Source organism: Papio anubis, unplaced genomic scaffold (assembly GCF_008728515.1).
Source record: "Papio anubis isolate 15944 unplaced genomic scaffold, Panubis1.0 scaffold386, whole genome shotgun sequence".
In the NCBI taxonomy this organism is placed as follows: domain Eukaryota; kingdom Metazoa; phylum Chordata; class Mammalia; order Primates; family Cercopithecidae; genus Papio; species Papio anubis.
In genome coordinates this window covers 5,036-17,530 of record NW_022164018.1, presented here as the reverse complement: position 1 = coordinate 17,530, position 12,495 = coordinate 5,036, and the positions used below count along the sequence as shown (strand labels likewise).

Sequence of the window (12,495 nt, the reverse complement as noted above, 5' to 3'; positions counted from 1 at the left end):
TTCTTTTTACACAGATATCCTCAAAAGAAAGAGAAACACCAGAAAATGAAGCCAGGTTTTCCAAAATAATTCATCAAAGATTTAAAATTATCTAAGAGGAGATGCTAGTTGAATTTTACTAAACAAAGCTTCTATTAGTCACTGTTTTCCTCCACTTCAATTAGTAACAGAAATTAAGGCATGTAATGGTTATTTCTCTACTTTCTAAACTGATTTAATGTCATTTCAAAGAAAAGCAAAAACAATTCTACTTGAATTCCAGAATTGCATGTCTCTTGTTTCAACAATGTAGTACTTAATTTGAGACAATAACAATGGGTAATAATCCAATAATTAAATATATTTTTCTACAACATAGAGAACAACACTGCAACTATTGTTTACATCAGTTACAGGAAAACTATAGTAAATGGTTACATTGTTCTAGTAACCAAATACATTTGTTGCCACTGTTTCCAAATAATTAACAGGAAGTTAATCCAACACTATAGTGGGGGCTATTGATCATATTTTTGGACAACCAGAATCCGAACACCCTTCCTATCAGTTGAAAGTTCGGTGACAGGCAAAGTACTCACTCACTGCGGAAACCTAGGAACAGGTATTTCTTCTCTCTGCCCAGCTGAGCACTAGGGTTTGGCCACTTTAATTATAACCTCCTACTCAGGGTTTTAAAGTTAGAGGGAGGGAGTTAAGGACCTAGGCAGAATTGAGAAATTAATCACAATAGCAATGGCAAGTGTCTAGCAGTGATTGTGCCTCATTATTCCTTCAATCATTCATTTAACACTTATTTACTGAACACCTACCACGTGCTTTTCATGTATCCACTCGTTCAACAATTTTACTAAAAATATATTACGTGCCTTTATTCTAGGCCCTAGTATCAAGAGTCCAGTACCAGCAGAAATATATCAAGCAGACTCTTCCAGTAATCCTTGCTGTCTGTCATCCTGAGGTCCCCGGCATTGCCAGAACTTGATTTCCAGTTTTCTCATCAATTCTGCTAGCCAAAATCCTTTATTCAATAAATTATTTCCTGCTTAACTGGCTATAGACTGTTTCTGGGCTTGAGATCATTAACCTAATCCATATATACCTATCAAGATTTATACTAGATACTTCATTTATGCACTCCTTCCATTTGATTAAAATTTCATAGCACTGATGTCACTTGATAGCTCACAAATATCTAGAACATATAATATTTGGTCTCCAGAATAAATTCTACAAAGTGGTAATCATAGTACCAGTTCAGTACATCTGAAAGGCAATACCTGAGGTTACATAGGGGACAAGATCCAGGCTGAGGTAGCAGTCCAGGACTCAGAACAGTCAGTCCTTGGCCCTGTATGCTCCCCTCCATGTCCAGTCCTGCCCTTTTGTTCTTGGAGCTATAAATCACACTTTAGTATTTTTTCCATCTCTTCTACATTTACAAATCAAAATCATCTCAAGCCATAACAACTTGCCTCCGATCTTTACTTCTAATTTCTGCCTTCTCTACCCTGATAAAAAGCTTTCATTTATTTTGAAACATTTTTCACATATCCACTTCAATATAATGGAAGAAAGGAACAGCAAATGACAACGTCATATCATTTGATTCCCTGGTACAAGAACCATTTAAATTTTGAAATGGATTATTCTAACGGATTTCAAAATTATTTTAGTAGCAAAATTATTTCAGAAATAAATCAGAGGAAAACTTAAGCAGAACCCCCCCCCCACCACCACCACACACACACACAGATAACTGTATAAAACTGACAAAAAAATGTTGCTACAATTAGTGAAGACTGGAGAAGGTATGGAAAGCATTCAAGATTGGCTTCTTCATCCCTTCATCTTCTTTACCCATCATGGTTACATCTCAAGGAACAAAGGATTTAAAAGTGACACATGCACATGTATATTCATTGCAGCACTATTCACAATAGCAAAGAAGTAGAATTAACCCAAATGCCCATCAATGACAGACTGGATAAAGAAAATGTGGATTTAAAAGTGACACATGCACACATATGTTCATTGCAGCACTATTCACAATAGCAAAGACGTAGAATTAACCCAAATGCCCATCAATGATTGACTGGATAAAGAAAATGTGGTGCATATACACCACGGAATACTATGCAGCCATAAAAAAGGAACAAAATCATGTCCTTTGCAGGGCATGGATGAAGCTGGAAGCCATTATCCTCAGCAAACTAACACAGGAACAGAAAATCAACCACCACATGTTCTCACTTATAAGTGGGAGCTGAACCATAAGAACACATGGACACAGGGAGGGGAACAACACACACTAGGGCCTGTCGAGGGAGGGCAGGGGGTGCAGAGCATTAGGGAAAAGAGCTAATGCATGCTGAGCTTACTGCCTAAGTGATGGATTGATAGGTGCAGCAAACTACCATGGCACACATTTACCTACATAACAAACCTGCACATCCTCCACATGTACCCCAGAATCTAAAAAATAAAATACAATAAAAGTAACTGGATTTCAGCAAAGGAGAGGTAAACACAAGCCTCAGTACACACCAGATCAAGATAAGGGGTCATAAATACCTAATGTAAACTGAAAGCATGGCCCGCTACCTTGGTAATGAATTTGTCCAAACTGCAAGTGTTTACACCCTGACGCCAGTCCTTGAGATTAAGTCTTATAACAATGGTTTATGTTTCATGGTATCAACTTCTACGGTGCTTCCAAACCATGCAGACACTCAGAGAGTCAGTACATACATTTTGTACACACCCCAAGTGACTGTCTCAGGTCACATGCCTCCTTTGCAGAAAGGGCTCCTCTAACCTTACAACACTGCTAACAACAGACTCTCTCTGTCACACTTCCTTTATATACTTCCTAGCATTTGGCACCATCTGGTTTCACCTTTCATATTAATTTGTTTACTTACTTATTCATTGCCTCTCCCACTGAAACATATACTGTATGACATGGGGGGAGGAGGGCAGAAAGGGAAGTCTGTCATGTTCACCACTGTAAAGCAGGCTTTCAATAAATTTTTGTTGAAGTGGTTGTAGCTCCTGGAATATCGTATTTAAAAAACCAATCACTTCTTTAGACAGATAACGCACCTTGCCTTAGACTGAAGGTTCAAGCATATTAAAATTCTGCCCCATGATTTATATGAGGAATTCTAGGCAGAAAGTACTTTAGAGGATATGCAAGAAATGCATAAGAAGTTCTTGTCTCACACAGTTGGCTCATCCATTGGCCAAAACAAATTTGTTTAGTACTTTTATATGCTATATGTGATACAGAGGTGATTTAAAAAATTATTAATCTAGCAGGGGACATATAAGTCAAGCATAAATAACTACAATTAAGTTTAACTGCAACAGATACTCTAAATCAAATGAGATCTAAATCACAGATGGCAATACAACAGTATAAAACATTAATTTTCCCCAAAATAAATCTACAGAGTCAGTGGAGAATCAGCCAAATTCCAAAAGTACTTTTTACGGAACCCAATTTAGAGAAGTGCATGTGAAAGAATGAAAATCCAAGAAAGAAAATCTGGTTTTTTAAAAGAAGAGACATAAAAAGATATAATGTTTTAAAAAATAATACTAACATGTTAATGATGTGATAAAATACCAATAAATCAATGAAATAAAACAGGCAAAACTTTTCAAACTGCAAGTCAAAATCCATTAGTGGATCAGGAAATCAATTTCATAGTTATCACCAGATTTGTTTTTTAATGGATTGGAGTAAAAGAGAAATTATCAGAGCATAACAAACCTATTAGGTGTAAGTGTTATTTGATGAATATTTTGTTTCATATGTGTGTGAAAATGCAGTTGGTGCATTAGGTTACAAAGTAAAATGTACTTCTTACTTTAGGAAGCACTTTAATCACTTTGTAAAAAGAACAGAGTTTGGGAACTGAAATATGATTAGAGTGCTATTTCAAAGCTATCAGGAAAAAGAGAACTATTCAGTTAAAAGCATTGAGACGCTGGCTAACAGTACAAAATAATAACCACAAAATTAGTTCCTTCTGACATACAAAACATAAAACTGTATTATAAATGGGTTAAAAAGTGAAAAGTGGAAAAGTATGCAAATAATAGCAGGAAACACATAATGAAACTTCTTCACAATTAAAAAACACCACATAAAACTTTAAAGACAAGTGGGAAAAAATATTTGCAACTTCTATAAAAAGTAAAAATTCAGTAACCAAAATTTACGCCTACCTCATTGTTTTGAATCATTTAAATCAATTCAACATAAAATATAAGCCTACTATGTGGGTCGGGGGAAGGGGCCAACTGTCAAGATGTTTTGAAGGGCAATCTGGAAGTATATGATAAAATAAAGATATACATAATTTCTCACTGAGCAATTCTACTTTGTGATAGTTATCATAGAGAAAACATTCACAATTATGCCCAGAGAGATATATGTAGGGTGTCCCTTAATATATGGTTTTTAGCAAAAATATATTAGCCAACTAGGGTCCATTAGGAAAAAAACTTGTAAGTAAGCTGGTGTATTTATACTGTGCATACAAGTTAAAAAAAAAAAAGCTATATTCATATGCAATATGACTAGATCTCCAAAAACTAATGTTGAATGACAAAAATCAATTTTCAGAACAATATATATGGACTAATACCACTAAAACTAAAGAATACAAACAATACTACATAGTTTTTATAGATGCACACATACACACACACCCACACTCAGCATGGGAAAGAAACACATTGAACAGAGTTTACCATTGGAAAAGAGGAGAGAGAACAGAGATAGAAATGGCGGTAATTCAATTAAACTTGAACCTCATCAGTCAAGTTTTTTATTTCACCTCCTAAAGTTCTATTTGGACATTTTTCAAACCTGCTTTATCTTTTTAAAAAACAGTATAATATTCATTCTCATGTTTTTAATATTTCTTTTATTTCTCTACCTAGTATTTCTATAATCTGAAGCTCTAGAATGTCTAATCCTACCTCTCCTTAGCTCTGTTAGGGACTGTGTGTTTGTTTTATATATTTTTGTTTTGTAATATGTTGAGACATGTAACAGTAGGGATTATGTCACCAGGATGGACAACACATTCCTCCACAGAAGTTTTTAATTGCTTCCCTGTGGAAGTACTACCTGGCAGGGTCATTTTTGTGTTATTTCTCAGCTGGGAGGCTCCTGTACAGTATAATGCAAGTAATGTAAATTTGCAATTTAAACTGTGTTGAGGACACGCCCGTGTCTTTAAATAATAAGGGAAATCTTTGGGGGTTTGGAGGTTTCTTGTTTTAAAATTATTTTTATCCATATTATTTTTAGTTAGCAGATAACACTGGAAATCTTTTGGTTTAAATGCCTGACAAAACTTTAAAAGAAAGAAGTCAACTTGTCATCTTGTGCTGTTTGCTGATTTTCTTCCCTAAATCAAACCTTTCCCTACATTTACAGCCTAGGAATGATAGCTTTCTGCAGGTTTTCAGGTCCAGCTTTCCTCCTTGCATGAACTCAAGGCCTTGTTTTTTATATTTTTGTAGCTCTTAAAACTCAAGTATCTTGGCAACAAACACAGGAAACCTAACACAATATTCAGTTAACGGGCTTCATGCCCTGATCACCAATTTTGATCAGTAGAAACTTCTTTACTTCTGTGTAGATAGCCATATATTTAAAAGAATGTTTAGGTGTGGCAGGAGGGTTTTCAGATTCTCTAATTTACTCTAATGCTGAAAATAATGTTTTAATATTTTCAAAACGGAACTCATTTTTACTTACACAACTAAAAATTAACAAAAATACAGTAAATACATATCAGAGAAGCAGGAACATATGTGCTTCTCTGCTATGTGCTTTATTGAAGATGGGCTCTTGGCTCCATTCTTAAAGAGAGGAAGGATTTGAACATCAGTAGGAGGGAAGGAAGAGACAGGTCCCACTTATAGAGTGTGAGGTCCTGTGCCTGTGATTCAGCACCATCATCTAACTTTATGGTGAGATTCTTTACTAAATGTTAATCACAATATTATTAAATCAAGTGTATTCCCACAATAAAGGGATGGGAAACATGTGCAGGGCTCTCATTTTTAACGTGTAGAACAGTGGGGGTAATTTTCAAATGGGGAAAATTTTGTCCCCCAGGGAATGTTTGGCAGTGTCTGGAGACATATCCAGCTGTCATAACTTAGCAGGTACTACTCACATCTAGTGGGCAATGGCTAGGAATGCTGTTAAACAGCCTACAATCCTGCAAACAACCTCCAACAACCAAGAATCATCCAGCCCCAAACATCAATACCTCTGTTAATAAAAACCAAAACCAAAACAAACAAGCACCTGATATAGAACAAAAGTTGATCACAGCCACTGCCACTTGTGTTGCTATGGGTAGATCCCTCTTCCATCTTTGCTTTCTCTGACTCTCTACGAATGTTAGGTCTCAATTTTTTTCTCTGTACATCAACAGTCTACATATCAGGTTTGATGAGTGCCTTTGAAAAATATTATAACATTTGCAGCACTGGAGTCATGCTAGGATCCTTTCTGCAATGAAGTATTTTCACTTATTTTCTTCTTCTCAATCTTATCAATCACCTGCCCCTAGAATCTGGGTGGTCCTAACCTAGACCTCTTGCTGGCCTAGATTTAGACTATGTGGTTGTCTTTCCTTATCTTGACTAATCTTCCCGAATCTTACATTGTGCCTTAATTTGCACATCTGCACCTCTAATGTCTGCTTATATTACCTCCTTGGCTCACAAGGACTTTGTGGGACAGCTGCTCACATCTCAACATGTAAATAAAATGTGCCACTGGGTCATCACAGGCGAGCTGATTCCAACGTTAACAAGTTGGTCAAGGTAACTGGCAGCTGTTTATTTTTATTTCAATGTCTTCCGTTAAATTATAACACATGGATTGAGAAACTAAACACTAACATGCAGAGAGGAAAAAAGCAAAAATAAAAATATATGGTGGTAATACAAACAATATAATGAATTCCAAATACTATGGACATTCAAAAATTAAGTACAGTGATATAAAAATAGTCCATTATGAAAAGCTCTGTTTTAAAACCCCTAAGAGCACAAAAAAATACTTTTAGTTTCAGTCAATTACTTTCACAAATTTAAGATTAAGCAAGTGCAATTTCTTTTTTTCTGGGGGGCAAGGGAGATGGACTCTTGTTCTGTCACCCAGGCTGGAGTGCAGTGGCGCAATCTCAGCTCACTGCAACCTCCGCCTCCCAGGTTCAAGTGATTCTCCTGCCTCAGCCTCCTAGGTAGAAGGGAATACAGGTGCCTGCCACCACACTTGGCTAATTTTTGTATTTTTGGTAGAGACAGGGTTTCGCTATGTTGGCCAGGCTGGTCTCGAACTCCTGACCTCTGGTGATCGCCTGCCTGGGCCTCCCAAAGTGCTGGAATTGCAGGCAGCAAATGCAACTTATGAAGCAATAGCTTTATTACTAAATAAACCTAGAAATAGCAATAAATCTAGAAAATAGCTTTATTTTCGTAGTTTACTACATCATTTCAAAACTAATGTCATTCTTCTTAAAATAAATATAATTGATTTAATAATGCTGTTAAAAGAAACAAGTAACTGGGCATTAAGAAAAGCTGCAAAGCATAATGGTTAACAGCACAGACTGGGCACGAAGCTGCCTGCATTTAAAACTGTAAGCTCCAGCTCAGGAACTGTGATCCTGGTCAGTTCACTTCATCTCTTTGTGCCTCTCTTTCCTCACCTGCAAATTACAAATAATAACAGTACCCAACTCATTGAGCTGTTATAAGAATTAAGTTATTTAGAAATACAAACATGGTACATAGTCAACATCATGAGTTTGTTAAGTAAATAATTAGCAATATTTTAAAAATATTAAAATAAGTAAACAACTAAGCTTTTATGAATCAAAGGCCATGTTTTCATTCTCCCAGACACAAGAATTCATATGTTTTCCAGTCTCAAGAATCTTTGGATAAGTATATATGTAAAGAGCCAGACCAAAGTCCAAAATTTACAATTAACATATTGTATTTGAATCTCTCTACAAGAAACATTTTATCCTAACAGAGAGGTTAACTTCAACAATGGCCAGAGAGAAAAAGAAAATAATAAGTAACAACATAGAAATGTCGTAACTATTGTTTATAGACAAACACGAATAATAAAATCAATATTGATACATATCTAACAACATTATGAAAATATGAAAACACTCCATTTACAAATAGTAAGTTAAAAATCTTAACAACAGTATGAAGAAAGTCTATAGTTGATAAGGTGAAATTTGATAATCAGGAATTGGAGTTACCTTGTCATATTCAACTAAATTAGACCAGAGACCTGGTAATAAAGAAAAAAAAAACACACACTTGGGACACAAAGCACCTGCCTGGGACTAATACTGCAAGCCAGCTGCTGAAATGACCTGGTATAACTTTAAAACCAGTTTTACCTAGCAGCTTCTGAAACAAACCACCATGACTCTAAGACTAATTTACCGACCTCCATCACTCACCAGTCAGAGCTTGTAAGCTCCCAAAAACTTTGTTACTGCTAATAATGAGTTTTCTTCCAAAACAATATATAACATTTCTCTCTAATAAAACCTCTAAGCTTCTCTTTGTTTTTCAGTCATACTGAAGACCATTCTACTCTCTGTGTATGCCCTGAACTCCAATTCTGTTCTACCAAACAGAACATTTTGTTTAGAGATTCATCTCGATATTTTTATTTTACATTGACACTAAAAATTATAAATGTATCTTCAAATTTAAATTCCATAGTTCAGTAAAGATAGCTTCTAAAACCAAACTTTTTGATGGCAAGGCAACTAGAGCAACAACCTACATGGAAATGTAACCGTTCAGTGCCCGACTCTGAGATCTAATGTTTCTAAATTAACGTCAAATCTTTTCTTTTGTCAAAAACAAATCCAAACTTAAATGAAGACATTATTTTTATTATTATTATTATTTGACAGAGTCTCACTCTGTTCCCCAGGCTGGAGTGCAGTGGCTCAACTTCAGCTCACTGAAAACTCCAACTCCTGGGTTCAAGCGATTCTCCTGCCTCAGCCACCCAAGCAGCTGGGACTACAGGCATCCGCTACCATGCCCAGCTAATTTTTGTATTTTCAGTAGTGACAAGGTTTTGCCATGTTGGCCAGGCTGGTCTTGAACTCCTGACATCAAGTGAACCACCCGCCCTGGCCTCTCAAAGTGCTGGGATTACAGATGTGAGCCACCATGCCCAGACTGAAGACATTATTTTATAAAAGACTATTGCAATAGAGAAAAAGCTCCAAACTTAAGATCTGCAAGCCTCCCAAAAGTAAACAGAAAAAGGTTATTTTTTAATATGGGATAAGCAACGAAGCAAGAACTTTTTAGGGAAATTGGGCAAATGAAAGAGTGTACACAGACAGTATGACCGGGCTGCAGTCAGCCAATTCTCAAGATGTTCTTTATTTTAATGCTTGCTCGGACTTAGGGCAAGCCACATTTCACGGGTCTGTAAGGAAGAAAAAGGACAGACTAAAGTTTAATCAAGCCAAGACAGAGGTAAGTAATGGATAATGGCAAACAATTAGTCTCTTTATAACAGTGGGAATACGGCTTTAAATAGCACTATTTAGAATAAAAGAATAGGAGTTAAACCCTCCAAACAGGTTAAGTAAGTAAATAACCAGCCTGGTAACAATTAAAAAGTCCATTTTTTTGTTCCTGCCCTGAGCATTGACCGTTTTGTTTCCAGGCCACAGCTGTACTGGTTGAGTAAGGGGTGCCCTGCTGCCGACATTGCCAGCCTGGTTAAAGAATGTGCAAACTACTTTCTCACATGAGTCTCTTAAAGAAACATTTCATCATAACAGAGGCAACCAACAACTAGAATGTGAAAAAAGTAAAAGAACATAGGAAAATTATAATAATTATTTTTTACAATAATGAACTCCATACATTGGAAACAAACAAAACTCCATACATTTGGGAACAAACAAAAGCTGTACAAAGTTACAAAAATGCTCCCTCAAAAAGCTCAATGCAAACATTCCATTCCTATCAGATTTGGAAACAGACAGGTACGCACACACACACTTTCTATTCATATTAAACAGAAATAGAGAAACAGTTCATAAGACTAGAGGATAGTTAAAAACTAGATGTGTATTTGGAAAAACCTAACTATTGATTTAATAGCTAGGTTTGTGATGTTTTAAATTCTAATTATACAATTTTAATATTGTTCCTAAACCAGATTAATCACTCTTAGGAATTTAAAAGACTGAGATTACTTTGGAAACATGGAATCCAAAACTGTGAAAGAAAAAGCAGAGAAAGCAGGGCTAGGTTTAATTTTGGAGTTCCTTTCTTGCTTCTCCTTAGCACAGTGACTCGTTTGATATCATCTTTACTTTCTCTGGCTAAAGGTCTTCCAATAGATACACAAATTCTCTTCTTGACCTACAGTGATGTAATGGATGTACCAGCAGGAATTAATGAAAACATAAGAGTATCCGCAAATCAAAATTGATTCTCCCTTTTCTCAGGTATCCATTTTCTGGGGAGCCATTCTTAGCCCTAGCATGTCTGGAATATTTTCCTCCTTTGTGCGCCCCCAGTAAAACATCCTCACCACATGAGATTCCCAGCACACTACTGGTATGTTTTTCCCACCAGGCCAGGAACAGGGATTACCACTTCACAAAGCAAAAAGCAGCAGCTTTGTTTAAGAAAAATTGCTTAAACCCTTATTTTGGAATTGCCTTATTTGAAACATGATACATTTACCAGTCAGTGATATGTTATGACTCTCCCAGGAAAAGTTATTTGCCATCATTTCTTCTCCGAGAGGTAGACTTGTAAAAGGCAAATCTATAAGAGAAAGAACACGTGATTACACACTCTTACCAAAAGTAAATTATTATCTAAAAACTACTTTGCAACAGCTAAAATACTGTTGAGAACTATTAATGAAAAACCGTGTTTTCAGAAAGCTCAAAGTCTTATATACTTCAAAGACCTTTAGAGATATATTAGACTATTAAATGTGAAAAAAATTTCTGATTTTTTTTTCTTTTTTAACCTAAAAATCCCTACTGACTTACATCAGATGGCTTTTTTTAAAAAAATAACGCCTTCCATTTTTATTACACTATTATAGTTTCTTTACAAAACATAAATAAACTGAAGATAACAAAGAATTATATGAGAGAGCCAGAAAATGGAAAGACATGAAGAGGCAGAGAGAGAAGATGAAAGAAGAGTGACAGGCAGACCTTAATAGAGGGAATTAAAAAAAAAAAAATGGGCATCAAGGAACAGAGAAGATAAAATGGCTGACAGGCCACTTTGGGTTGCTATTTGTTTTCCAGCTACGGTTACCAAGAGGCATGCTCTCTATCACCTGACTTTCAGTTTCCTCTGCCTCTGTCACTTCTCTCTCCTTTTGAATTTTCATTAAAGAAACAAGGTTTCTATTTCCACCTCTCTCACTCTCCTTGAAGCTACTTTATTTATTTTATTTTATTTTTATTTTTTATTTATTTTTGAGACACAGTCTCACTCTGTCGCCCAGGCTGGAGTGCAGTGGCGTGGTCTCAGATCTCTGAAACCTCCGCCTCCACAGTTTAAGCGATTCTCCTACCTCAGCCTCCTGAGTAGCTGGGACTATAGGCGCCCGCCACCATGCCCAACTAATTTTTGTATTTTTAGTAGAGACAGGGTTTCACCATGTTGGCCAGGATGGTCTCAATCTCTTAACCTCATGATCTGCCTGCCTCGGCTTCCCAAAGCACTGGGATTACAGACATAAGCCACCGCTCCCAGCTGACAACATGGCCTACTATTCCTTTTATTTTACAGTACCAGACCTTACCTTCCAGGAAACCACTCAAATATATCAAACAAGTCAGAGAAGGTGGAAAAAAGGCTTATTATTATAAATTTGGCAGCATTATTTAAATTAAATCCCATTCAATTTAAATGAAACCTGAGCCATTTTTATTGCACTTTTTAAAAATAATCTGTTCAGAAAGTTATTTCTAGTACAATATTAGATTTCCAGTTCTTTCATTTTCTTATATGTATGAAAAATATAATCAAAGTTGGTGATCCCTTTCGTTACGTTAGCTTTAGAACACGGCTTTTACAATACTGCCTAATAAAATAACGTACCTGGCAGAACCTAACTCTCCAACAGGCTGTGTTCCTAAGGTTTAATCACCTCTAAAACAGCTTCCGAAGTTTAATGCACTTCCTAAACCACCATAGCACATATATACCTATGTAACAAACCTGTACATTCTGCACATGTATCTCGGAACTTATAATACTTTCAAAAAAGAAGAAAAAAAGTCCTTAAATAACGTATTAAATCAGACTACAATGATTACATAGGAAAATATGTACGGAGTTTCTCACTGGGCTATCAAGTATACAAGACCTTTCCTCCAGTCACATCTAGTATTCATTCATTCATTCATT

At 36.0% G+C, this 12,495-nt stretch overlaps 1 protein-coding gene across 2 annotated transcripts in view; it reads right to left on the bottom strand.

Moving 5' to 3' along the window:
- The window catches only part of LOC101008852 (embigin), a 41,637-nt gene extending 30,696 nt beyond the window's left edge, over window positions 1-10,941 (bottom strand). The window contains exon 1 of one of the 2 annotated variants that reach the window (XM_031662089.1): window positions 10,801-10,941. In XM_031662089.1, coding sequence (XP_031517949.1) covers window positions 10,801-10,849 — 49 coding nt within the window. In that variant the 5' untranslated portion in view covers window positions 10,850-10,941. The remainder of the gene's footprint in view (window positions 1-10,800) is intronic. The other variant, XM_031662088.1, reaches the window with a different exon arrangement.
- Window positions 10,942-12,495: the final 1,554 nt, after the last annotated feature.